This window comes from Ptiloglossa arizonensis, chromosome 9 (assembly GCF_051014685.1).
Source record: "Ptiloglossa arizonensis isolate GNS036 chromosome 9, iyPtiAriz1_principal, whole genome shotgun sequence".
Lineage (NCBI taxonomy): Eukaryota > Metazoa > Arthropoda > Insecta > Hymenoptera > Colletidae > Ptiloglossa > Ptiloglossa arizonensis.
Genome location: NC_135056.1, coordinates 11,860,652 through 11,888,135, shown reverse-complemented (window position 1 = coordinate 11,888,135; position 27,484 = coordinate 11,860,652). Strand labels below are relative to the sequence as shown.

The following is a 27,484-nucleotide window of genomic DNA, read 5'->3' as shown; positions in this document are numbered from 1 at the left end:
AATCGGTTCTCTTCCAATCGGAGTGGACCGTATTCGATGCTTGACGACCGAAAAAAAAGAAGAATCGATCGTAAATCGAGACGAAGATATATCGTACAATTGAAATGCGTCGTTCGACCGAAAAATAATGCAACTTTCGAGCTGAATTTTCCAGCGTATCGATTTTCAAAAACGCACCGAGGAACAGCCGCGCGAAGTTTCGTTTATTCGAAGCGCTCTACCGCTGTTTATTTAGAGAATCGCAAACGGTCATTAATTTACCGCCCGTCGAAAGCAGAAATTTCAATTAGCCCGAAGATTACGAGTATTAGGTTAATATGTATTTAAAATTGAAACCGATTTAATCCGATTTTAATCAACCGACGATATTTCGAAACAAATATTCGCTAATCGTAAGAGCAGTTACACAGGGTGAATCGATAAAAATTGTTATTACTATTCGAAAGAACGCCCTTTCAATTTTTTCTATCGCACATTTTCGTAGGTACCGAGGCGATCTTGAGTTTTTTCAACGATCTTGATGTCTCTGCAACTACGGGACGTAAAATGTTTCAAAAGGCAATCGTTCGATAGGCCCCCTTTGAACACAATGCATTTCGCACGAAACGTTCCTTAATCGAATCGATCGATCACGAGATACTTCACGTGGCAGCTCTTATCGATTCACTGTGTACAGGGTAATCTCGGATAATCCGAAACTGCTCTCAAGCGCAAAAAATATCACGCGCCATTCGCGGAAGGAGGTGTGAGGAAAAGAAAAGAAAATACGTTACTTCGAAAGAGCGACAAATATATTGACAACTTCCAGGATCCAGATGATGAATAAATAAAAGTATTCGAAAGTTTCGCGATCGAGGTGCATCCTCGTGCAGAAGTATTGGGACACTTGTCGAAAGTAAATCCAAAACTGTTCGAAACTTCCAAAGAATATTCTCCGCGTTCGATGCTCTATGTGGTGAAAAACTATTACTCAAAAGATCTATCAAAAATGAAAATATGAAAGGGTTACGTCACCTCTGTGATAGAAAACAAGTCGAAATTTTCTTTCTGTAAAACGATATTTCGAATTCTTGAAGACGGTATTTTAAAAACCACGTCTAAAGAGTCGTGGACGAAAATACGACGCGTACAACGAGAATCGTATTTTTCTCCAAAAAAAAAAGAACGGTTTCTGCGCCTTTCTCGCGAAAAATTCCGGATGTCCTGATACTTACGAACGAGGGTGTACAATTTTCCCGTGCGGACACCACGACATCGCGTGTATCCCGGACCTCGCATCCTTTCAGACTCTTTCACGCCGCGCGGGGGGTTTCTATCGAGGAAACTGTCCAACGTCTCGCCGGATCTCGTGTAAAGGGGCCGAGAAGAGAAAAAAGAGAAGCGCTATCGTACGGAACGCGCGCGACGACCAGGCACCGATGGTCGAACAAAGAGAGAAACGGAGCAGAGGGATGTTCCGAGCCGATTACCGATCCAGTGTCTCGCGAGACCTTGCTGAAAATTCCTCGGCTGGATGCGACCGGTTCGAGTGCGAGAGTACCGGAGCGAGGGGTGTCGTGGAAAAAAAAAAGAAAAGGAAACTCGTTGTCACGATTACGTTCGAAGAAGACGTCGTTAGGCCTGTTCATAGTAGGCACCGCATCGACCCTGTATAGGAAGCACGACGAAACCGTGTGGTCGCGTTATTAGCCACGGGGGAAGAAGGACGCGCTTAAAAGCCAGTCGATGTCGAAGACGAGTTTGCTGTTACCGCGAACGAAGAAAGAAGCGATCTGTCAAGTTTCTCGCGCTCACTCGCTCCTCGAGTCTCTCCCTTTCTCCCCTCCTTCCACTCTCACTTGTTCGTTCACCTACTCACTTACTCACTTATTCGTTTACTCATTTACTCATTTACTCATTACTCGATTACTCGTTTACTCGTTTACTCATTTATTTAGTTACTTACTCACTTACTCATTCACTCATTCGCTTACTCATTTATTTAATTACTTATTCACTTACTCATTCACTCATTCGCTTACTCATTTATTTAGTTACTTACTCACGTACTCACTTACTTACTCGTTTACTTGTTTACTCGTTTACTCGTTTAGTCATTTAGTCACTTACTCATTCACTAATTCGCTTATTCTTTATTTAGTTACTTATTCACTTATTCACTTTCTCATTTACTCACTTACTAACTTACTCACTTATTCATTCATTTACTCACTTACCCACTTATTCACTTCCACATTTATTCACTCACCCAGTCTCTCACTCACCCACACCCTTCCATCTTCCCTTCCTCCCTCTCTTACTCACTCGTTCGCTTACTCGTTTACTCACTTTCTCTCACCCTCTCTCGCTCTTTCACTTTCTCTAACGTAATCCACGGTATTTCCACGAAATCGCGATTGGACGTAACGCGTGTCCATCGACACGAACAAGACAAGACCAGGCACCCGACAGATGATTATACCTGTCGGTGTACCCTCGTATTCGAGCAACTCGAGCAAGTATCCAAGTACCTCCGTTTCCACCCCTTTCGTGCACCCCCTGAGAAATCATTCCACGTGTTTCTTCCCCCTGACTCCACGACCCCTCGTACACACGCACTCGCACGCGTCGCGCTCTTTCACCGCGATCCCCGTTTCGATTTTTCGGGGGTTTCTCGGGGGTTCTTCCGCAATTTCTGAGGGAGGGTTCGGGGGGCTCGTTATTCGGGAATGATTCTGTACTCCGCGGAGAAGCTGTGCAGCGCCGTGTCTCCGGCCGACAGGTGCGGTAGTCCCAAGGCACCTGAAAGTACCACCAACCCCCTGAGTCCCTAGTCTCACTGGTTCCTCTTGTTTCTTTCAGCTAAACCTTTTCTCTCTCTCTCTCTCACTCACTCTCTCTCTCTCTCTTTTGCACGGACAGTTTCTAATTTTTCGTTCTCCTCGTGCACAAGGGGTTCTCGTCTCGAGATTTCGGGATCAGCGAGACGGTGGCGACGAATCAGGGCGTCGAAGAACGCGCAGCTGGCGCGTTGCGGAGAAACTGCGAGCAACGGTGCCCCGTGTAGTAGTTGCGCTCCAAATTGATAATCGCGCGAACTTGTCCCGCGAATCGTTAACCGGGTGAGAGGAACACGGTCGTTTCGACGTGGCTGGTGTTTCATGCCGAAACGCGACTCGAATCGGGCCAAGTTTCGGGCGTCTTTAAGGACGACGTCGACGAACGATCGAGCGTGTTTTCGACGCCGGGATCGTTAAGTTCACCGATAGCTACACTCGTTGGATCGACGTGTGCATCGAAAACGATCGATTTCGTATTAATCGGGTCTCGATCGTGGCGAAAATTCGATAAGAAATTCTGGAAATTCCACCAACCGATGGTAAATTCGACTATTCGTAGATGGCGACAACTCGCAGAGAATGCTTCGAAATTATTCGATCAGTTTTTATATATAGAGTACAGTAAATACAAATTTAGGACCCGAGACGAAAAACAATTTCCTCTGGATCTGTGCAAACGCTTTATTCGAGATTACACTGGTACTCTTTCCGCGGGGAACACTATTTCGATGTTGTTTGTTCCTGTAGTCTTCCGATATTAGAAATCGCGAACGTTTGCGAGCTTCAAGTGGACAATTTTTCGTTTCGAGATCCTAAACTTGTATTTCAAGTTGAGTCGTGTAACCCAAAAGTCCCCTTACGCGTATTTTAATTTATCCAATATTTTCCACCTACGGTAATTAACCTTAAAGCGTTCCCTGAGTCCTTTTCGGCCCATCTTCGCGATACATTCTTTTTCTAAAATTGAATCTATAACAACAGATACGCTCGTGTATTATTCTCAGTCCCTTCGTCGTATTTCAAAATGAAAAACCCGGTTTACAATACTTCCTGGACATTTTTACCCAAAGACCTCTCCGTGTATTTCCCTAACCCTTTCGTCCTATTACACTTAAAAACAACACATTTGGGACACTCCTGACCCAAAGATTTCTCGTTTATTTCTCAAACCCCCGTCATCGTTACAACGTTACAAACACGAGTTTCGTCACACCTTCGGAACACCTCTCCTCCGAGATGGTACACACCTCTTCGAGGAGCTTGCACTCCGAAGAACCAGTTAAGGTTGAAGTGCGCCACGTATAGAATCCAAATCGATGCTACACGAACGAAGAACGTCGAAGAATTAAACGTATATCGAATACACCGGCAACGCGAGCGTGTGTAATCGTGCACCTCGGTCCGTTCGTGAAATGTCGAGCGGATTTCTTCGATTCAAGCGCGAGATGTACCCGGCTCCGCTCGATCGCGCGACGCATCGCAAATCGATTCGTGAAACGAAATAACGGTCGCATAGTCGAGCGGAGTTCGCGCGAAATTGCGGCCCCGTGATAGTAAGAATACGTTTTCGTAGTACGGTTTCGTACACACTCGCGAGCACCCCTAACCCACCCTTATCCACGTTGGCCGCGCACACTGATGAGAGTTCCCGTTCCGTATGTAAATCCTTCCCTGAGGTTCGATCTCGCGAGGAAATATTCATCGTTCGTGGAGGCACGAAACAGGTCGAAACCGACCCTCCCTCGTGTTCGGAGGGTGGTTTAACCGACGAATGTTTTTCGGACATTGGAAGTGGGTTACGGACAGCTCCGGGGTAGCTGAGTGCGGGTTAGATTTGGAACGGTGACGGTGGGTGGTGAAGGTTGTCCACGGAGGATGGAGAGGTTTTCGTTTACGGTGATCAATCATCGTGGCTATCCACTTTTCCTTCTACCGCCATGCCTCGTGAACCGTACGCAGCGTGAGACGCAGCGAAGAGTATACGAGGAGGCGCCGGGGGTTTTTGGTCCCGCCCTCCCCTCCTCACGGGCAAAAAGTGTTCGGTTGTTCTCTCTTATTTTTTCTTTTTTTCTGATCTTTTTTTCTCTTGTCTTTTTTCCAATTTCGAATGCGTTAAATAGCGGGCGGCGAGGGAAATTGGAGGAACGACCGCCGTGGAGAAGCATCTGAGGGGTTTCGATGTCTCTGGAGAGGGAAGCTCGTCGAACGGTTTCGTTTTTCGAGGGGGTTCGGGGTGGACCGTGGGCAGGGACGCGATCGGGGGGGATTCGTTTCACAGGAGGGATGGAGTCCAACGTCCGAAAAACATTGTGCATTATTTATGAGTTCTCTTCCCGCCCGTCCGCGCGAATTGTTCCGCAAGGATCGATGCTGCCTCGAAGAGGAGAGACGAAAAGATGTCGCGGCCCGGTCGAATCGACGCCTGGGCCACTGAATGCCCCGGAGAGAGGCAGACAGAGGGGCTGGGGGATTGGAAACGGATCGTACTGCGTCCTTTCGACGTTAATTTACGTCCGGGGGGCATCCGCCACCCCCCGTGACGTTCACGGGACACCTGTCGCAGTTCGTCCGCTATCGTTTCGCTCATCTTCGTGCTCCACATGCTTGCGAGGAGCGGTATCGCTGGCTTAAGAGGGGGTGGGGGTGGGGGGGTCACACAAGTGCAGAGGGGGGTACGAACAAGTTGAAACTTTTCCCTCGAAGTGTCTCTCGCTACGAGGATCTCGCTGAACAAAGAAGGAGGTCGAGGAGCAAAGATAGATAGATAGATAGATAGAGAGAGAGAGAGAGAGAGAGATAGTTCGCGAAGAGAGACGAGCGAGGCAGACAAATGACCAAAAATGGACGCTAGAGAAGGGAACAAGGGGGGCTACGGTAAAAACGTGTAAGAGCAACGGCAGAGAGCAGATAAAACTGGGGGTGGGGGGCAAGGTAAACGTTACGGGATCGAAAAGAAAGCTTCACCGAAACTAGTGTTATGCGAAAGCCCACAGGGGACGCGATTAGTGCACCAAGGGGGAGGGGTTGTCGTTTTTGACGCTACGCCGTTCGTGTTCGCGTTCACTGGTCGCGGTATAACGTACTCGGGCATTCTTTCCTCGAGGAAGGGGGATTCCGTGTGGAAAGAACGCTGATCGGAGCGATACGAGTGTATTTTTAACGTAATTCTTTTTTATCAGTTCTGTATACGTAGGTTTCTGTTCCTCTCGTGGAGGATGTTTCGAAAGTTCGAGGGACGAATCTACGCGCTAAGACGAGTCGAAAACGTGGCACGAATGTACGTTCGATGTACTCCGGTTTTCGAGTTACGGTCGATTAATCGTTCGACTGGAGATCGATCGGTGTGCGGTGAACGCCCAAGAGCGTTCAACGTGTACGTATGTTCGATACTCGAGAAGGTCTCCCGCGCACGGTGTACATTATGCATCGAAATTTGCAGTTGAACTTGAACGATGTTCTTTACTCGGATTGCCGCGTAGATTCGTTCTGTGAAGTATAGACATTTTTGAAACATCGTGAATGTTGAGAAGACACGATTGGAACGAAATATCGAGTCATCGAACGACGACGCGATTACAATTTCTTTGACTTTATAAAAAAAAAGCGATGACTTCGACGACTTTATAAGAAAGACAAGGCCGTAATAATTTTGTCGACTTTACAAGAAAGATTACGCGAGGATAATTTCGTTGACCTTCGAACAAGGGCAACGCGATTGTACTTTTTGTTGACTTTACAATAGACGATAGGATAATAATTTCGTTGACTTTGGAACAAAGACGACTCAATGATAATTTTGTTGATTTTACAACAAACGACTCGCTGATAATTTTGTTGACTTTACAACAGACGACTCAACAGTAATTTTATTGACTTTACAACAGACGACTCAATAGTAATTTTCTCGACTTTACAACAGACGACACGATAATAATTTCATTGCCTTTAGACCAAAGATGACACGACGACAATTTCGTTGACTCGCAACAAAGACGACCCAATGACAATTTCATTGATTCTACACTTCCCCGTGGAAAGAACGCCGGCCGATCGAGACGCACGAAACAATGGAACCGACTGAAAAATTCGCGAACGTAGAAACTCGCAGTCGAGAGTCGAAAATGAACAATTTAAGAATAGAATTGCAACGGTGGGGGATAAGGGGGGTAGATGCTCGTTCGCGTTGCGTTTCGCGAGCCGATCGAGGCGTACAACGAGCGCGTGATTCCGTCGGCGGGATCCACCGATCGAACACCACCGTCGCTCGAAACTCTATTTTCGTTCTTCTTCGTCCATCATCGGACCGCGGATTTTCATTTCGAGTTCGAATTCAACACGAAGGGTGCTTGACCCCGAAAAGTTTGCCCGCAACTACCTCCAATCAACCGCTTCGATTTAGATCAGCCGATACCCGAAGCCATGGATGCGTTCATTTTCGAAACGTTTCCTATTAATTGCTCTAGTGTATATGTGTGTATATCTATGCGTGCAGGGTCAACCGCGGCGCGGTTCCCTCGCCTATCGTTTGCAATCGATACGCTCCCGTTTACCCCTACCCGATATTAACAATGACATTTTACCCCGTTCCGCGACCGCGCGCAATTAATCCGAAATTACGATCGATTTAATAGACCGTACCCGATTTAAACGTATCTTCGGGTAAAACTCGAGCGACTCGCGTTTCGATACCCACCGCCCACCGATTCACCGCCATCGAATCATTTTGCTCCGCGTGCCACGGCGACGCGTTCTATACCGCTTAAAATTTCAACGGAATTTCAACGAGTGATAATACACAAGCCGCGTGTACCGGTCTGGGGTTAATAACGACGGGAAATTCGCCAACGGGGCTCCGTATCGTGCTTTTCCTTCGAACCGGTCGGTGAAATTTTTATGTCCATCGTGCTACGATCGATACGGAGTCGTTCGGTTCCGCTCGGGCTCGGTACAAAGTAATTGAAATTGATCGATCGATTAGCGGGAACAATTTTCGAACGTTTCGCGTCGCGGGGGCCGCCTTCGAGGAAAATTCTACGACACGAGCCGTTTGTTATCGATAGTCGAAGGCACGCAATCCGATATCGAGCTAAGAAACAGTCGGTTTAACGATCCAACTTTCCCTCGTACGTTAACGGCTCGTTATCTTCCCCCGATTCGGTAAATCGTATTTTCCAATGTTTTTTCGTCGTGCGTGCATTTTCCGCGCGTGACCAGAGACGAGAAGAATCGTTCAACGATTACATAATCGTGAGTTTTCGAAAATTTATCACCGAGAACGATCCCCGATCGTACCATTAACGTTTTGTTTCGTTGCGAATTTTCGAATTTTAAGAACGTGTGTGAATTTTTCTTGGAATCGTTGCGACTCGATAGAGATGTTTTTACGAGAGAATATGGCGAAAGATTGCTCCGAAATTTATTTCTTTGTTATAATATTCCCCAATGTTGACGCACGGTCGGATAGGTGATCAATTTTATGGATCCACCGTATCGTAAAACTTTCCACGAACGGACGAGAACGAAAATGGGTGGACGAGTCGCTCTGTCGTTCTGTAACCATTTTTCTACGTGTATCCAGACGAATGATATATCAAAGTCTCGCTCAAAAATCTTACACCACCTGCTATTGTTAACCATATTCCATAAAATCTATACAATGGTGACTACTGTACTATAATGATGATTATTTGGCAAACGAACTATTGCTTTGATATCTTATTTATTTTCATTCGACGACTTTATTGCGCAAGTGCTGGTACCTAACCTCTGGTACATAAAAATTCAATGACTATGGTTCTCGTACCTAATTAATAGGTAAGTACCCTGACACTATATTTTAATGCCTACTTTCTAGAATTGTAATTGCAAAACTCCGATAAATTGTATTCCAACGGGCAAATATTCCAACGAGAAACTTTTGCAATGAAAATGAACCGCAAGGATATCAAACTTGCAGAGATTCTAATTAAAAATGTGAATATTCTTTAATTTTCCGGCAAGCTTTTCATACATCGAAACGTGCAATGGTATATTCCTTTCGTCCCGCGAAATATCAAAAGATGCTCCTCGAAATTTCTCGATTATCTCAAATTTTTCTAAAGCTCCAAAGATTTTTGAGCGACGACAAAGTCGACGGTTCTCGCGAGCGTTACCACGTCGTACAAAACAATTCGATCGCGATCATTGTTTCCGAAGAAACACGACCGTGTCGCAAAAACCCGGTGAAATTCCCGACGGCCCCCCATCGTCCGTTGATAAAGGAACCCCGTCGCGAGCGACAATTCGCGAATTCGTATAAATCTCGCGATACGCGCGCGATGCACTTTGACCGGTCACGATCGATCGCTCGGGCCAATCGTTCGCGCGGCGATCAGATACGGAACGGGGTAGTTTCCTAAGGGTCGAAACCTTCTTAACCGCTATCTTAAATCTTAACTCGACGAGATTGTACCGATACGATAATTTATAGCGATTTTGTACAATGTTCACCGCTCGTTCGTATCGAGCGACTCGCCGTCGGTGGTCCGCCGCGATCGAGAAACCCCCACCGGCGGGAATTTCCTTTCGATTGTCGTGGACCTCGTGGGCGAGCACGATCGAATAATGTACACCGTCCCCCCCACCATGCGGGAGGGGGACACGGAGCGCCCACGACTCGCGCGCCGTTCGTTCGACGAACGTTCGCTACGTGGCGCGTCGATCGACGACTCGTAACCGACCAGTCTCGCGATACGTCGATCGATATCTCGTAACCGAACAGTCTCGCGAAACGTCGATCGATATCTCGTAACCGAACAGTCTTGCGATACGTCGATCGACATCTCGTAACCTAGAAGTTTCACAAACGTATCGATCGACGACTCGTAACCGAGCAGTCTCGCGATACGTCGATCGACATCTCGTAACCGAGAGGTTTCACATACGTATCGATCGACGACTTGTAACCGAGCAGTCTCGCGATACGTCGATCGACATCTCGTAACCAAGAGGTTTCACAAAATATCGTTCGACGACTCGTAACCGAGCAGTTTCACGAAATATCGATCAACGACTCGTAACCGAGCAGTTTCGCAATGAACCAACTACTAGTAACCGAGTAGTCTAGTCGCACGGAACCGCTCGGCGATAAAAAAACGGACCTCCTGACACACGCGACGAAAAGATTCGCCTGGAACCGACAAGAGGGTGACGAAGAAAGAAAAAAGAAGAAAGAAAAAAAAAAAAAGGCGCGTATCTCCGCGAATCGTCGGAGATCGGAAGTGTGTTCGGTCTCGAACCGAGCGCGCGAAAATCCGGCTGGACGCGAGTTCGCTCGGTGGGGAGGGGGTCGTGATCTTGGAAAGTTTTCCACGTCGCGTATACGCGTCGCGACGGAGCCCCTGTTCGCTCGGGGAAGTTTCGACCGAGGAGAGACCCGGTTCTCGAAAACAAAAGGCTTCGGCGAAAGCCCCCGGTGCGCGCGAGCGAGCGCCAGCGAGCGAGAGAGAGAATCATCGAGATTCTCGTCTCTGTCTCTGTTCAGAGGACGGGTCTGGCTGGTATCAGCCATGGCCACGACCAGCACGCCCGACAACACCCGCGCGTACACGGTCGATTCGGATCGATCTGACGACGATGGTCGACGGCAGCGACAGCGAGAGCACAGTTAGCGGTGTAGCAACGGGTTAGAGTGTGCGCATAGCTCGAGTCGAGTTGTTATCAATTACAACATAGTTAGTTCACAGAGGCATGGCGTTGTAGAGGTCCAAATTGGGATGGTAAAAGAGCGGTGTCGGTGTAGGCGGATTATGATGGGGGGCAGGCTGCGCCTGTATGAGGTTCAGGTTCAGGTTCAAGGGCGCGATGTGGGCCGCATTATGGTGGTTAAGGTGGTTAAGGCTAAGGTGGTTACCTGTCGGGTAGGGCAGTCCGAAACTAGGGTACCCAGAATAGCCACGGCCTGCCGCGTATGCCGCGTACGCCGCCGCTGGGAAACCTGCGAACAAACCAGAACGTCTCGTTAAGTACTGCACTTTCGTTGGTCGGGCTCTGAAATTTTCGAGGGACGAGCACAGAGCCGTCTAAGAGCTCGTTACTTCGCGGAATGTCTCCCAATTCGTGGCCGGATCGATTTTAAAAATTATTCCACGAGTTTACGAACTCGTCGAGTGCACTCGGGTAGAGATCAATGTTCTTCGTGTAGTAACTCTTGGGAAGTGAGTAAGGATATTTACCACGATGGATTAATCATTTCATTATTCAAAGTGTAGATATAGTTTCTGAGAATACAAGTATAATTTGTGTTATTTGGGTGGTGTTTGTAGTCTTTCACGAGCTGTACCCCAAAGAGTTCGTGCAAGAAACTTTGTAACTCTGTAGTTCAAAGGTTTGTATGTTTTTAATTTCAGGACGTTTCTACAAAGAACAGAGATCTATACCGTTTAATCGAAATTTGTATCAAGTGCAAAACGAAACCTCGGGTAGAAAAATTTGATCTTTCACTTTCTCTCCGTTAACACGAATTGCGAGATAACCTGTACAGAAATCCTTTCACTGTTTCATTGAACAAAACCCGAAGCTGCGAACATACGTTAGGAACATACGATAAGTGTCTTAATAATAGAATTGTGTATAACGATCGTACTATGGATTAGATATAATTTCTTCGATCAGTTTCTAATTTGAGTGCAAAGCGGTGTACAGGTTTCGAAGCGTTATTCGAATAGAGTGATCAAATAAAAATAATATTTTTCATTGGTAGATTCTCCGTAACGGTTTCGTGTAAAGTATAATGTACGAAATATGTCCTAATTACGTACCGTAATATTTGGTAGAATATTTTCAATTAAGAACACGATAAAATTACTATCCCCGTGATTTGCATAGTCAATAACCTGTACGCGTTTGCTTTTAATATTTTAATTTAATTCCGGCGCGATTCGTGTTTTTGATGCAATTTACGTATTCCTCTCGCGCGTATGTCAAAGAGCGCGTGACAAGTTACGTATCAGACAAATAATTACGTTAACGAACGAACGTATCTTCGTATCGTGGATATTTGCATGGTTAACAAATGAAACGACCATACGGTCATTCGTACGTAAATCATGCATGAACCCGCTGACTCGAGCTAACAGCGCTACCAACAAATACGGAATTTCCGGTTCCTTTGTGATTGATCGGTATATGAATATTACAACGATGGTCTTACGTCAAATGTGTTACGAAACGGTAGGCATGTCACTGGACATTGAAGTCGTTTTGGTGTACATGTTCGTGCATATTTCATACTCACCATCAGGTAATGCTCCCAGGGACCACATAAAATCTATAAGGAAAAACAGATCACATTAATACCGGGCTCGGATCGATCAATACGGTTTAAAATTTGTTCTTTTTTTTTTCTGTATCATTCTTTTCCCTCCATTTACTTTTCATATCGGTTAGTGCAATGATCTTTCAAGTCTCGATAGAAATTTCTGCAACTACGCACGAAGAAACGCATTGGGCGATTTATGTATGACGTACGAAACGTGATCGCGAACGGACGAGGAAAGTGTTCGAACGTCGTCTGTGTTAAAAAAAAAAATTTCTTGCGCAATATTTTTCTTCGTGCAGGCCAAGGTAATGCGTAGACAATTAAGATATGTACATGGAGACAAGTTAAATATGAAGCAAAGCGTTGCAGAAATTCGTCGGAATAGACGGTTCGAGTGTAACGGATGACTAGGTTCAAACAATGAGAGAAGGGTAAATAAAAATTAAAATAAAAAAAAAAAAAAAAGAATTAAAAACAAAGACTGAAACAAGAAATCAGGATTAAAAGCCTTCTAGGTTAGACAGAGAGAAAGGAAAACATAGAGAGAAGAAAGACTCTGGAGAATAGTAGAATAGAAAGAGAGAGAGAGAGAGAGAAATTAAGGCATCCATGAAATTTCATAATTTTATACTAATTTAAAAGACCACACAACTAAGATTCTGACTATTTATAGATTTATATCGCATCGACTATGTAGCGCATCGACTAAATTCTGTGACAAGGTACTAGTAACTACGCGCGGCCGAGGTGTTTCCAATCTACGACAAAATAAACCCTCCTATGATCTATGGTTATTGTAGCCTTCAAGGTATTGGTTAATCATTTACCGTTAAGTAATAATTGCTAGGCTGACTATGTAGCTTATTAGATATCGACTAAGGGCCGGTAATGTGTCCTGCGATCGCGAGGAAGACGCAATTTTGTACATTCTTTCACGTGCAAAGGTAATTCCGGTGTAACGAGCGACAACGTTGATACGTAACGCGAAATTGCCAATTTTTGGGCGCTCGAGACCCTTCCATTAAGAACGAAATGAAAATGGAAACGTCGTATCGTGCTTCGTTCGTTGTGACACGTGACACATTATCGACACCACTACCACATTTAGATCGACGATACAATATTGAAAAAAAACACCGACCACAATTACTACACTACTGATTCACTATTCTAGTGTCCATATCGACGCTGCTCTCACAATATACGCAGATGGAAAAGTATAAGAGCATTTATTCTAGCCATTAAGATACACTGATACATATTAATAGTATTAGTGATTCCGTACCTAATGTCTTTCTACCGGGCTGGTTTTGATTACGTCAAGCACGCAACAACTTTATCTTTCGTGTGACATCGTTTTCGTTTCTGTTCGTTTCTACTTTGCTCTCTTTCCAAAATCCGTCCGAACGACAATGAAAAACTTCGCATGTGCTTCGAACATTATCTCGTGTTTATTCAAATACCATTAATCTTACTGTCATATTGATAGATATATCGATTTCGTGTATAATACGTAAATAGATTCGTATGTTAGATATACATATATACATATGTGTATATATGTGTATATAGAATATTTATGTGTGTGTATTTATATATATATAATATATATATATATATATATATTTATTCATTTATTTTATTTTATATAAATAATTGCAACGTGTGTGTATTTCGTATGTGTGTATAGCTGACATTATAGCTAATCCGAGTATGTATGTATATAATAATAATAATAATAATAATAATCGTAATAATAATAATAATAATAATAGTAATAATATACGTGTACTTTCTCAGATGCAACAAATCGATTTCACGTAAAGCAGACGTTTACGTACGACATTAACATTAATAGTCTCTTACAGTTTCGAGGAGCGTATAAAGCTCGTTCCGCTCGAGTTTACGATCGAGTTGCCGCTCGATTAACATTTACGTCACATCGATAGCTTTGGCAACGTGGAATCCCATTGAGTTACTCTATCGGAATTTTACGACTATTTCTTTGATCCTTCCTCGCTGGATGTTTCCGAAGAGAGAGAAAGAGAATGTTTGCGATAAAACATTTGCCAAGGAACGCAAATATTTAATTTTCTTTTCGTATTATTATTATTTTTTTTTTCTTTCTTTACTTTTATTACTATTTTACTTTTTCTTTCACGTTTTTTTTTTTCTTTTCTTTTTTTTTTTTTTTCGTTTTAAATTCCGTTCCGTAAGTACTTGCGTCGCGCCCGCCAAAAAATGATTACGACGGAGGCGCACTTTCTATTCTTTATTTATTTACTTATTTATTCGTTAATTTATATTATTTATTGAATTTTTTTTTGTTTACTGTTGTTCTTGTTGTTGTCGTTGTTGTTGTTGTCTATGCGCAACGCTACGTTTCCCGTACAACCAAAATCCGGCCCAACAAAGCATTACAAAGGTGAACAGAAAGATAAACCGCATGTTAAGATCTGGTCTACTTACGAAACTGACACTGTTGAGCCTCTCGGGCAAAGTACGTACTTTCTAGGACACACGTCTCACGCATTATTATTAAGGTAAATGATACTATATAGCTTAGAAGAGTTAAATACTATATAACGAGTAATAGGTAGTCTTGGGGGTGGGGGGTTTTTGGTTGGGGTGTTTACCGAGGGGTATAGGGTGTAAGGTATAGACGGGTATACGCACGACATATATTTAGTATATACCCTATAGAGAGGTATAATATTACGAGTAACGTAATATAAACGTACTATGTAACGTAGCTTGTTAAGTAATAGGTACATTGTAATAGGTCTCTTTGAAGCCGCTGATAGAATGCATTCTTCGTGGAAAACGCTACCGTTTCTCCATTTTGTCGCTGCTTGACAAATTTTTTTACGCGGAGATTTTCGATTGCATTCTCAATATCGTCGCACCCGTGTTTTGCAACGAGAATGATTGAATTTCACGGACAACGATCGAAAAACCAGAGGCTCGAGGCCTTCCACGAAGAAACACCTAAGTATATACTAAACTAACGGTATCATAGTGACTTCCCAAAAAGCTATAGTTAACTAGTAGTCTCAATGATAGGAACGTATACATAGTATAGAGTAATTCGTCAAAAATTATTCGCTCTAACTAATTCGAACCTAGATCACCTAAAAAATCTCATTAAATAAACTAAGGTCTGTAACAACATAAACGTTTACCTAATTACCTAGATATATGTATAAGATAGAGATATAGATATGCTTCGATATGTATATCTGGTAGGTCTATTACAAAAACTAGAAGGTTTTAATGCGCCTCTCACAAAATATATCGATATCAATATCAAATACTATATGACGTTTACCAAATACATAGATACAAAACAATATATAATATGTATATAGTCTGCCGTTATCTAGAATTGGATCATCGGTTTTTCGTTACTTTTTTTTTCTCTTTATTTTTTCACTTTTTTTTTTCTTTTCTTTTCTTTCATTATTTTTTTTTTTCTTTCATTCGTATCTTGTCCCGTTGCTCTCAAGGTACGTATATTCATATAATTATGTGTACGTTAATTATATGCGTACTCTCTACGTATGCGTGTATAGACGCGCGCGCGGGTGGCGCGGTTTATACACGCATAGATAGCTCCGACCCCGCGTCGTTTCTTTTGCATTTTTTTTTTTTTTCTCTCTCTACCGTACACGGTGCGTATACACCGTGTTCGGAGTTCTTTGTGTATTTCTTTTTTTTAAATTTTTCTTTCTTTCGTTCTTTTTTCTTTTTTTTTTTTCTTTTCTTTTATTTCTGTTCTCGACATTATGAAATTTCATGAAATTCATTGCGAAAAATACTCTGAAAGGCGCGACGAATGAGAAAATGCTTATAGCCGACCATTTGCCGCGCGCACACGACGCGCTAGCCGCCTTCACCATACACCGCGATTCGCGTCGCTTTCAAGTCACACGAAACGCGAATCGTCGTCGCCGCGCGTAATCGGAAACTCGTTTTTCGTCCAGAGTGGAACCGATACACGGCGCCCGCCGCTACCTGGGAATCGTTTCCGATCCAATCCGTCGCGCTCTTTTCAACTCTAATTGTCCGCGTACGACGAGATTCTTGCGATCTCGACGAGGGGCGCCCCATCCCCTCCATCCACGCGGGTACAGGAAACCGAGCAAACCGGGTACCCCGCGACGAATCCGAACATAACCGAGGACGAGACTCGTATCCGACGATCAACGTACGCGGCTCCTTGTCACACCTGGGCGAGTGGCGCTACCTTAAAGCTTCGTCGTTCGAGTTTGCTACGAGTTTGTCCGCTACTAACTACGGTGTGTAAATTGACGTGTTGTCGCGAACGCGAATGGTTCGAGGCAGGAATTTTCCGCGCGCGTATCTCTCTCGTTCGCGTTCCCGGTAAAGAGAAAATCTAAACACCGACCGTCTCGTCGCCGGCGACTCTACTCGGTAACCTTCTGTTTTGCATACTTCTTCGTTTCCAACAGCCTCCGCTCCCCCCCTCGTTTCCTCTCTCACGGTGGAAATAACGGCGACATTTTAATTCAAAGCGATTTTCCTACGGTCGACGGTTCAAAGAGAAATGGACCGTCGACGACTACCGAATCGAACGTCATCGGTCTAATTATTGGCAATTATTCTGAATTCGATTTCATCGGATAATCGGAGGTTCCAATTAACGAGAAAACGAAATTAAACCGCGTTTAATCGGAGCAGAGGGGGCGAGTGGGGACGGCTGCCTCGATGTATCCGACAACTACCGCGCGCTGCCGAGCGTCGCTCGTAACGAAACCGGTTCGCGTCTAAACCCTTTTCCCTAAATTTGAACACTTCGTCGTCTTATTGTCCTACTGTTCGCCGTGCTAATATCGACTATCGAAAAATCACTACCAGTCTTTTGCGATGCGTTTTGTTTCGTTGCTATAATAAAACCTACTCTTTGGCTACGAGACAAATGAGGCCCCATAGGTGACTAAACCGAGTTCCGTCGAACAGATCTACGATACGCTACCGGTTGTTTATACCTACTTCTCCCTCGTTTTGTATTTTCTTTTTTTTTTTTCTCTCCCCCTTAATCGTCATCTCTCCTCGTCGTTCTCTCTCATCTACGATCACAGTTTTCACCGAACTGAGCTTCTCGAGCGAGCCTCGCGAGAATCGATAATCCCCGCGCTCGATATCTAACGAATAAAAGGAATGGTTCTGTCTCTCTCTAGTCTAATTTTATTGCACTTCTCGATATGTCTTCGATCTGTTTTCTACGCACGGTGGAAAATCAACAGCGAATGCGGTTTACGCTAATACTTTCTGGAAAACGATAGGCGACGACAAGTCCTAACCCGAGGAATGTGTGCGCGACTCAACCGCGGTTAGGCGCGCGGTGTCCCGTTTAAGCGTGGGTCATTTCTGACCCGCAGAGACTTTCTCATCGTTCGATTGTACCGTAGATACGGCTCTCCTTAGAGATTAAAGAAGGTACGACGAAATCGTGGAACGTTTATTCGAAATACTTGCGCGAAGTTAAACGATGGGTCGGTTTGGACCCGAGCGCGGTCTCCCCCGTGATCGCGTAAATTTTTGGTACCGCGACGGTTGTGATTCGCGATCGATCACCGAAAAATACGAGAAGTCGAGGAAACGGGACACCGATCGTCTCGAAGCACCGCGAGCGAATCGAACGAAACTTGAGCCCCACCGTTTGCATCGATTTGTCAAAATTCCGTCCAATAGAGACACTGTCTAATACCTACGCTAGCGAAATTTGTACCTTCTTGGCACGTTCGACGAACGTCCGGATCCGTGCCCCCCCGTGCGCGGATCGTACCAAAAATAAAAGTTTCAGCTACGCTACTTACTGTTCTACGCTCCGTCTACGTTATTCGAACCGGATCTAACGTACGGTACTCAACGCGACAAGAACGAATCGAAATAAAATCGAAAATTGTAGAACGAGAGCGTTGCCCTGGTCGTTGCACGGCACACCAGCGGGTCCGCGAGTGGGGCGTGATACACCAAAAATAAAGGAATCTACCGCGCGGTCGTGCCAAAAATAAGAATCCGAGCTACGCGTCTATTCTCGTGTTCTACGCTTCGTCTACACAATACGAGCCGTGTCTACCCGACATGGAACAACTAAAAAAGAACATTACGTAACGAAACGTGAAAACAACCGTTGTCTACACTCGTACCGAGCACAACACCTCCAATTACACCAATTACCTCCAAGTGTTCTACGCTTCGTCCGCGAAGTTTCAACCGAATCTACGTGACCGAGAAAAATAATTGGGTAGCGAAACGCTGAAACGACTATGAAACGTCCCTGTTGTCGCGTATACGCGGCGCAAATAAAAATTACGATTGCCCCCCTGTTTTCGCATTCTACGCTACCCGTCCGCGAACTTCGAACCGAGTCTACGTGACCGTGAGAACAAAAATTTGGGTAGCGAAACTGTCACGCGTGCGACAAATAAAACACCCAATTACTTTCCCGTTCTCGTGTGTTTCCTCCTAAGTTCGAACCGGATCCGACCTATCGAAGAAATGAAAAAGAAGGAAAAAAAAAAGAAAACAAAAGAATTCTTGCGTAGCGAAACGCGGAACCGATCGTTGCCCCGGCGATCGCGCGGCCTGACTACTGGGGCCGCGAGAGGGGCGTGAGTATCGTCGGTCATAGTCCGATCGTGGGTATCGGATGGTATACGGCGCCCATGTCGAGACCCTGCACGCCGAGCAGGTCGCTCATGGAATAAGTGAGAGTGGCGGCCCTAGAGGCCGCTGCGGCCGCGACCGGATGAGGCCTGTAGGAGGCCGCGGCCGCGGCCGCAGCCGCAGCTGCGAGTGCCCTCTTGACGTCGTATACGGCCGCGGTGGTTGCAGCGGCGGCGGCCGCAGGTGCGGTCGCGCTGGCGGCGTACTGGTAGGTAGCGGCCGCGTTTGGTGCGGCGGTAGCGACTATCGGGGCGAGCAAGTGGTGGTGAGGAGTACCAGCGGAGGCTGCCGCAGCTGCGTGTGCAGCGGCGGCAGCGGCCGTCGGAAGAGGATACGGCGCGTAACGATAGGTGGTGGGGGTGGGTGTCGCGACCATCACCAACTCACCGTATGAGCTTCTGTTGGCCGCTCGCGTCTTCGCCAGGTTTGCCGGGAGCATCACTTCCTTCGGTTGTGCTTTCTTGCACTCGACCTTGAAATTTAAGCGGATCGTCAGTTGTGTCCCCGATCTAACAGGAAACAGTGTATAGCGTCCCGTATATTTTCATTGAACTTTTTTTAGCAGCGCCGCCCATAGCACCGGCAATGTGCTCGAGGAAATCTGTGATACTGTTCTACGCTCCGACTGTACCGGTCGGTTACCAGTGTGGCTAGATTTTGCTCCCTGAAACGCTGACCGGGAGAAGTCAGGGAAGGTCTAGTATGTACCGTTTTGTCTCTGTTTTGTCTGATCCCAGTCAGCGATTTAGGGTGTACAATATCTGGACAGGCTGTTGGTCACTGACACATTTTGTATGAAATAAAGGAACGTAATTGTACCAGAGATATTCGGTTTGTTTCAAGGTATATCTGGTAGTTTCCTGGAAAATATAGGTTTTTAACGTACGCTGCAGACCATGCCGGCCAAGACCTGAAAACTTTTTAATTGGATTAGTATAGGAATAGCGGGCTCCTCGATCTCTAGGGGCGGCACTGCTTTTTAAAGCGGAGAAAATAAGGGGTACGCGTTGGAAGAGTCCAGGGGAGAATCGTAGTCGTAAAAAGTGAAAGTTTGGGTATTTGGAAAACAAACTTGCGAACTCCCCTTTACCGTGCACGGTCCAAACTTTAACACGTTGAGCGGCGATTGCACGTGACTTTCCAGTCGGGTCGCGTGGTCCAGATTGTTGTATTTTTTACAGACATCTGTGAGACGTAATTTAACGATGGTCTTTTTTTTTATTTTTTTTTTTTATACGAAATTATCGAAACGGTCCAAACCTTCGAGGCGCTCGAACGACCTGAACTAGAACGTGGCTCGAGGTACTCAACGTATTAATATTCTCATTTTTTACGATTATTTTCTCAATCTTTTTAAGAGCCTTAAAATTTGTTTTTATGGACCCTTATTATTTCTCCCGGGGATAAAGATAAAGCTTACTTTCGCAAGCATTAGTTTAGAATGCCGGTGGACTCTTCGACCCTTAATTAATCTACATTGTTCACATTTTCCCCCTTTTCTCAAACTCCGACACTTGAAGTTAAATTCTCAAACTCGATTTGAAGGATACCACGATTGCCTGTTTCCTGAAGTTCACTTTTTTTTTTTTTATTAACGACTGTAATTCGAACTTTGGCAAAGTTTCGCGAAAATTGAGGAAGAGGACACTTGGTCGGATGTGTTCGTTCTCGGTGCTGTCCACGACGTGTCATCGTGTGGTTCTATCCCCCTCTTTACGTTGCGTTTGCGTACGCGTACACCCCTTCTAGACCGCGCCTCGTGAATTTCTGCCGATCGAGGGGAATACAGCACGACACATGCAGCAAGCTTTTGGTTAAAGCCCTACACAGCGGTTCTGCAGTGATTTGTTCGCGGGTTTGGTCAACGGTCGATCAATCCACGGATAAACCTTCCATAAACCTCAACTGTGTATGGATCATCTAACGAGTCGCGCGAATCGCTATGGAAACAGAACACGAAGCATTGTCGGTAGCTCTAGGACGTTTAAATCTCGGAGTAGCTCGCGAACGTAACGAACGAATTATTGCGCATTGAATACGTATTGTTATTCGTATCGTACGGAGAAAAGAAGACCCGTCCTTGGAAGTCAAACGTTACTCCGCGACATTCCTCGTACTCGTGACATACCATTACCTTCAACCTGGGACTAATCTTCCTTTCTCCTTACAATAACCCATTCACGGAGGATTCGCCGTAGTTACCAAGGAAGTAGGAACAATGCCCTGTAATACGGCATCCAGCGATTCAACCGTCTGACAATTAGAAGCTTGTCCAATGAGCTGGGGGTGCGATTGGCGTGCTGTATTACCATCGTACGGGAGAAATTAATGCCGAACGGTGTACATAGCGCGGTATCAATTATCGTATATAGTAATAGGAGACAGAACGGGTGAAACCCGTAAGCTTGTCGTGCACAGCACCGATTTTATCGGTTTTAACAGGTACCTGACTATCCGATCGAGTTCAGCACTCAGGTATACAGGAACGCGAGGATGTCAACGTTGAACGTCGATTAACGGAATACACTAGGATTTTTCTTTTCGGAAACAAACTACTCCCGACTATCGCGACTATTGAAATTGTTGATCACGAGGGTCAATTATGCAACGGAATTTTTTGTTCAGAAACGAATTACTCCAGAGTATCACGACTATTGAAATTGATCACGAGAGTCAGTTAAGCAATGGAATTTTTTTTCAGAAACAAACTACTCCAGACTATCGCGACTATTGAAATTGTTGATCACGAGAGTCAATTATGCAACGGAATTTTTTTCAGAAACAAACTACTCCAGATTATCGCGACTATCTAAAATCGTTGTTCACGAGAATCAATTTTCGTCCATATTAACAATTACAAAGTGACGAAAAAACACGAACCTCGATATTGGTAATTTAACGCGTCAATCTCGCTTGCAATTTTTTTTCCTCTCTTTTCAAACACACTAAACGTTCTACCGACTCTTGACTATTAAAATCTTTCTAAGCGAGAAGCCGATTTATTTTCGTCGAACCGTATCAACGATACAAAGCGACAGAGAAGTACAAACCTCGGTATTAGTAATTTAACGCGTTAACCTCGCGGGCAATTGAGCGTATCAACGTAAACTACGCGCTCTACGGTAGCATTGGGTGAAACATAATTCAGACCCTCTTCCCGAGGTGGAGACACGGTTAATGATAATATGCGTGTATTCCAGTTATCGCCTCTGTATCGTCCGTATACCCGATTACTAACCGGTTAATCCGTTAATCCGGGTTCCCAAGACCCGGATTCGTGAAAACGGGAAACGTTGGAGGGACTGCGGTGCGTTTAGGAATCGCGGTGTTACATTCCTGTGTAACGTTCGGCTGTTTTGACGAGAAACGCGCCTTATTGTTTTCCGTTAGCGGTCCCGGCCGATGTGTACGGGTCGGTGAATCCCCATGGCGAACGATTCACGGGTAATTCAATCTATCCCCGGGCAACGAGTGTACACGGATCTCTATTAGGTTTTGATACACGCGGTTAAGGACGATCCGAGTACGGTTAATCGGCGTAATCGATCGTAATATTATCGTTCGAGGGATACTGTTTTATCCGGCAAGTGGCTAATACCTTACCAGGTGGTGTTGGAAAGGTTATTGACAGAATCGGGAGCGTCTGGACGATGGATTTATGGTTAACGAGAAGTGGCATCCGGTAAATCCTCGATCGACGTCAGCGGAATTTTGGTGGGAGTAGACGACAAACAGAACTGTCTATTACCATAGGACCTGTGTGATCTCCACTATGACGGGCTCTCTCCGGAACCCGCTTTTCGTCTTCCGTGTATGATCTACTCGGCCGTGGACGCGCGCGTACGTGTGCTCACGTGCGTGCGTGTCAAATGCAAATAACCACGGCAGCCCTTCTCAATTATACGGAAAATTAATTCCACTCGACGCCGTATCCGCAGACGGATAGCGGAAGGCAAATACCGTTTGATACCACCTCTGCGGGCACGTAGTGGGGAGAGGGAACTAAAGAGAGAGAGAGAGAGAGAGCGAGAGAGAGATGGGGATCTCTAGCTCTCCTTGTTCGACAAACAGGCTTTGTTACCCGATCGGCGACTCACCATTTTGTTGTTGATTTCGTGGAAATGAATCTCGCAGACTTTGTCGACCACGTCCTCGCTTTGAAACGTGACGAAGCCAAAGCCTGAAACAGAAAGAACAGGTGTCGTGTATTAATCGGTTATCGGTGTCCCCCGGATCGCTTTATTACGGATTCGAAACGGTCAATGGCGCGCGAAAGGAAATATCCCGATCTGGCCCGAACGCGAAACCTCTTGGCCGAGTGTACGTTAACGGGTCAATTTGTCGGTGCTTGGGGATCTTTCTGAAATACAAGTAGAGGCATAGGTACGCGAAGCTCGCTGAAAATCGAACGAGAGTCTCTGAATTTTTCTGAAACGAATCTAGACGATTGTACGGTCCTAACTTAACCCAAAAGTGGTGGGTCAGTTCCTGTTGTATATCGTATACGGACTGGACTTAATTTTTTTATACACAGTGGTCGAATCAAAATTCTTCTTATCGCGAATAATTATTTTTAGATTTCGAAGAAGCTTCCAGGAGAGACGATATTTGATTTTTTTTTCTACGTCTTCCTTTTCGTGCAAATTTTCAATGACACCTTTAACTTCTTCGCGCGTATTTCTGTAATTTGAAAGAATGTTTATTTCTTCGCTCGTTCGCATTTGTTATGCATAAAAAGTCGAGGGTGGCTTTGAGAACTGAAGGAAATGTTTTCTTCTCTACCTTTTCGGAACAAATTTAACTCGTCGAGTTAGACGAAAAAGAAACATAAGGGAAAAGGAAACGTTCGCACGAAGAGAATCTGACAATAAAATTGGCGAAAAGAATTAACAAATCGGAGCGTGGTGTACGAAATGTTTTAAAATTCGATGAGGAGGCGACAGGGAAAGCGCAGTCGAGAGAAAATATTGAAGTAACCGGAGAACAAACGCGTAGAATTGTTCCCGTGGCGAGTGAAAATCGCTCGACTGCGTCGCAAGTAGTTGCGAAAGTTGACGTGTCCGTAACCGAAAGGCGTGTTCTACAAATATTACGCGACGTGTCGTAGAACGTTTCCACGAATCCGCGAAAGAAGTTGGCTCTAAAGCCACGGAGAACCGTGAAACGCGCTTATCTTTTGTCGGGAACCATTTGAGTCGGGCCAATAAACGGGACACTGTATGTTTTCCCGACGAGAAAAGATGACCTATAAAAGCCACGTACGAAAAACAAGTACGAATATAACGAGTGGACAATTTCGCGAACCAAAACCGACAGTGAAACGTTATTTAATCATTACGGTTGTGTAAGATGTTTCGACCAAAGGAGGCCACCTGTGCAAGAAATATACACGTCCCTTGTGACCCTAAAAAAAGGTGAAGCAAGACGTTAGAAGAAAATAGTTCTTCAAAATTATTCATATTCTGTCATGAATATTTTTCGTGTCAGTAAAGACTGAGAACGTATTTAGGTGACTTTCTTTGACAGAGAGTCAAATTCCGTTCATTTGTCGATGAAGTAGGTATTGGTTAAGTAGTTCCCCTATTCGATAATAATATAGTATTATTTCCATTCGCAAGTATTTAAAGCTTTTAAGGTACAATTTAGAATTACCGATATCTAATAGATAGATTCTATTAGAAAAACGGTCACGATTCGTTTATTCTCGATAGACGATTTAATATATAATAATAGGTATTTTAACTTACCACGATTTTCAATATTAATTTCCGTATCATTTCCAACCAGAAACTACAACGTAAAATATTTGAAGCGATACCATTTCAACAATTCTTCCTTAACGAAGTTCCATAAAGCTTGTACAAGTCCAATGTTGATACTAACATTAATTTAAATAGAAAATACGTATCAAACGAAATATCTTGAACGGTATTATCTCTACCAGTCTCTTAACGAAGTTTCATGCAGCCTGTACAACTTCCAATATCAATTCGAATATCATTCTCAAATATAAAACGTACGAGATGATTTTAAGCGTTCGTTCACGACAACCCGAAGGTCAGACCGATGAAATTCCATCCACTCGGGCAAACGAGTTACGTTTAAATACGCAAAGAGTTTCAAAAACATCCACATTTATCTGTTTCGAAATGAAAACACCGACTAGAGTGCCATAAGCGTGACAATTTCAATAACCGTCCCCCAAATGAAATGGCCCCCGAGTTTCGAAAACATTCGCGCGCAACTGTTCCTCGATAAGGGACAGGAGAGGGAGGGGTTTATCCCTCGCTGGAAAACTCACCGGATCCGAACGAATCTTAAACCGACACTTTGAACACGTTGCGAGTCCGGACGAATGCCCTTTATTCCCCATAATTCTCCAAGCTTAAAAACGTCCAAGTTAACGTAAACTTCCATGCGTTCACCCGCGGAGATAACTATCCCGCCGGATCTTCCATTAATTCAACGTAGTCGGACGAGTCTCGCTTCCTTTCCAGCCGCGTTCAACCCTGGTCCTCCCTCCCGATCCCCTTCCCACCGTGACGGTGCCCCGTTCCACTCGAACGCGGTCTAAGCATTTCTGCTCGAAATTTATTTCGCTCGAAGACGAACAAGAGAAAGAGGGATGACGAGCCGGCGAAGAGTCATAACTTAATCAAGCATCAAGGGTTATTAAAAACTTTGCATTGGTCTCCAGGTGATTTTAATCTCGCCCTTCTCCCCCCCAAAACCCCCCACGCACCCAACGCCAGCCACTCCAACGAGTGCCAAGCCCCCTTCCACCGAGCACCAACCTCCAGTGTCTCCCGCGCGGCGTAGTAATTCAGGCTCAAGTTATCCGGCGCGGGCGCGAGTTATACGAATCCAGTGCGCGATGTCGCTTAAGATAACCAGGAGTTAGTGCTTCCGTGCTGAAGCAGTCTGCGAGCGAAACTACGCCGGGTGACTCGTAATTAAACACAGCCGATGGATACCGGAGTCGAATGCGAGTCGACGGCTCTCGCGATTCTTCGAGCATTCCTCACGATTCGCCACTCCCTCTCGGCACCATCCCCCATCGTCTCTTAAATTTTACACCGGAAATAGAACGAGTGCGCTGGATTAAATTACATTAGGAAACGCGCGAGTCAGGAGAGCGGAGGAGGGCTACGCGCCTCGACTGGGAACCTCTCGGTCGGTTTGTTCGTGCAATTAACGTCGATCGATCTCGATTTACATCTTCTGTTTATTTACAGCCGATAGACGGAACAGAGGATCCCCGTTCGAGCGGACCGAATCGAACTCTAGGATCCATCGGACGTTTCTCGACGTTTGGGGACGTTCAGTCGCTCTTCTTCGATCGAACGTGGTCGGAGAATGTTTTGTTCTGTTTTTTGGAGCGAATGAGATTGCGGATCGAACGTACCTGGATTTTTCTTTAGATCTTTACCGAGTCGAAAGACGAGTTTTGTAGGTTCGAGGCAGTTTTTATTCGAAGACTTCGAGTATAGGGTTGCACGGAAGAATGTTTGAAAATTAAACGCTGAAAGATAGAAAGTGGAGAATTTCTCTGCGCGGAAAGTTTAATTCTGGTAGGGGAAGTGTTTCCGTGAACAGAATCTTGGCCTAAGTATCGAGATCGTGTTACAAGGGAACGAAACGATATTCCTGGTGTGGTATAATAAATAACTCCAAATGGAAGATAAAAACACTTTGCGCGAACGAAGAGGAGAGTGTTTTTTTTTTTTATATATTTCGCGAAGTATTCTACTTGGAGTATCCATGAAAATACTATCTCGTGGAAGAAGTCGGGACTTGAACATTTTTCTAACACTGTGTTTCTCGCGCAGCTTTCCACTAAGATTAGTTTCACACGTACTTTCTAGAAACGTTTCCTTCACTGATACGAAGATCGTGCGTTCCGAATGATTTATTAAAGTATCACTATCGTACGTGGAACACTCGTGAAAATTCATGAAATACTATTGGAGCACTCGTGGAAACTCGTGAAATACTATTAGAGCACTCGTGGAAACTCGTGAAATACTATTAGAGCACTCGTGGAAACTCGTGAAATACTATTAGAGCACTCGTGAAAACTCACGAGATGCTATTAGAGCACTCATGGAAACTCACGAGATACTATTAGAGCACTCGTGGAAACTCGTCAAACACTATCGGAGCACTCATGAAACTCTATCTCGTACTATAAGTACCTCGCAACAAAAATTAAGAGGTGCAAATTTTTCCAAATGCTCTGTTTCTCGCGTAACAATCTATAAAAAACTATTTCCACCAAGTGTTCCCAACAAACCTCTCTTCCGCCGACTCGAAGATCGCGCGTCCCGACTAACCGATCGTGATCCAGACATTCCATGCTCCTTGGTATCCTTCCCTTTCGTAAATTCCCCAGACTGTACTATATTTAATCATCGATATCTCCCGTTCGTTATCCGCGTAACGCAACGCCGCCGTAAAGGGGCACAACGACGGTAGTAAAACAGCAAAGTAAAACGCGTTCCGATTCAATTATCCGTGCTTGTTTCTTCGTTCCGTCGGTCTTATTCAATTCTTTGCCCGCGGAGGAGTTCCTTTTATTCCGTCGCCGCCTTCTTCTCGTTGCCCGCCACCTCTACCCGGCAACTTACACTATCTACCCGTTGTACCCGTACCTCCCACCCGTACCCCGGGCCAC

The 27,484-nt window shown here is 45.0% G+C and overlaps 2 protein-coding genes across 9 annotated transcripts in view; both read right to left on the bottom strand.

The window, feature by feature from the left end:
* The window catches only part of Rbp6 (RNA-binding protein 6), a 1,213,208-nt gene that overhangs the window by 46,605 nt on the left and 1,139,119 nt on the right, over window positions 1–27,484 (bottom strand). For all 8 annotated transcript variants that reach the window (XM_076319893.1, XM_076319892.1, XM_076319894.1 and 5 more), the window contains 4 exons: window positions 22,908–22,990; window positions 19,198–19,282; window positions 12,094–12,126; window positions 10,711–10,794 (listed from right to left, as the gene is read on the bottom strand). In XM_076319893.1, coding sequence (XP_076176008.1) covers window positions 10,711–10,794; window positions 12,094–12,126; window positions 19,198–19,282; window positions 22,908–22,990 — 285 coding nt within the window. The remainder of the gene's footprint in view (window positions 1–10,710; window positions 10,795–12,093; window positions 12,127–19,197; window positions 19,283–22,907; window positions 22,991–27,484) is intronic.
* LOC143151095 (uncharacterized) lies at window positions 269–2,673 on the bottom strand. The gene is made up of 2 exons (XM_076319901.1): window positions 1,215–2,673; window positions 269–979 (listed from the first exon to the last, which is right to left on the bottom strand). Exons 1-2 carry the CDS (start codon window positions 1,276–1,278, stop codon window positions 705–707), a joined length of 339 nt encoding a protein of 112 aa, XP_076176016.1. The 5' UTR covers window positions 1,279–2,673; the 3' UTR covers window positions 269–704.

Bases quoted from the DNA above. Each gene is read 5' to 3' on its own strand.
- LOC143151095 (XM_076319901.1), bottom strand. From the start codon at position 1,278: ATGCGAGGTCCGGGATACACGCGATGTCGTGGTGTCCGCACGGGAAAA. The intron at 980-1,214 runs GTAAGTATCAGG...CATTTTTGATAG, and splicing joins AAAATTGTACACCCTCGTTC to ATCTTTTGAGTAATAGTTTT.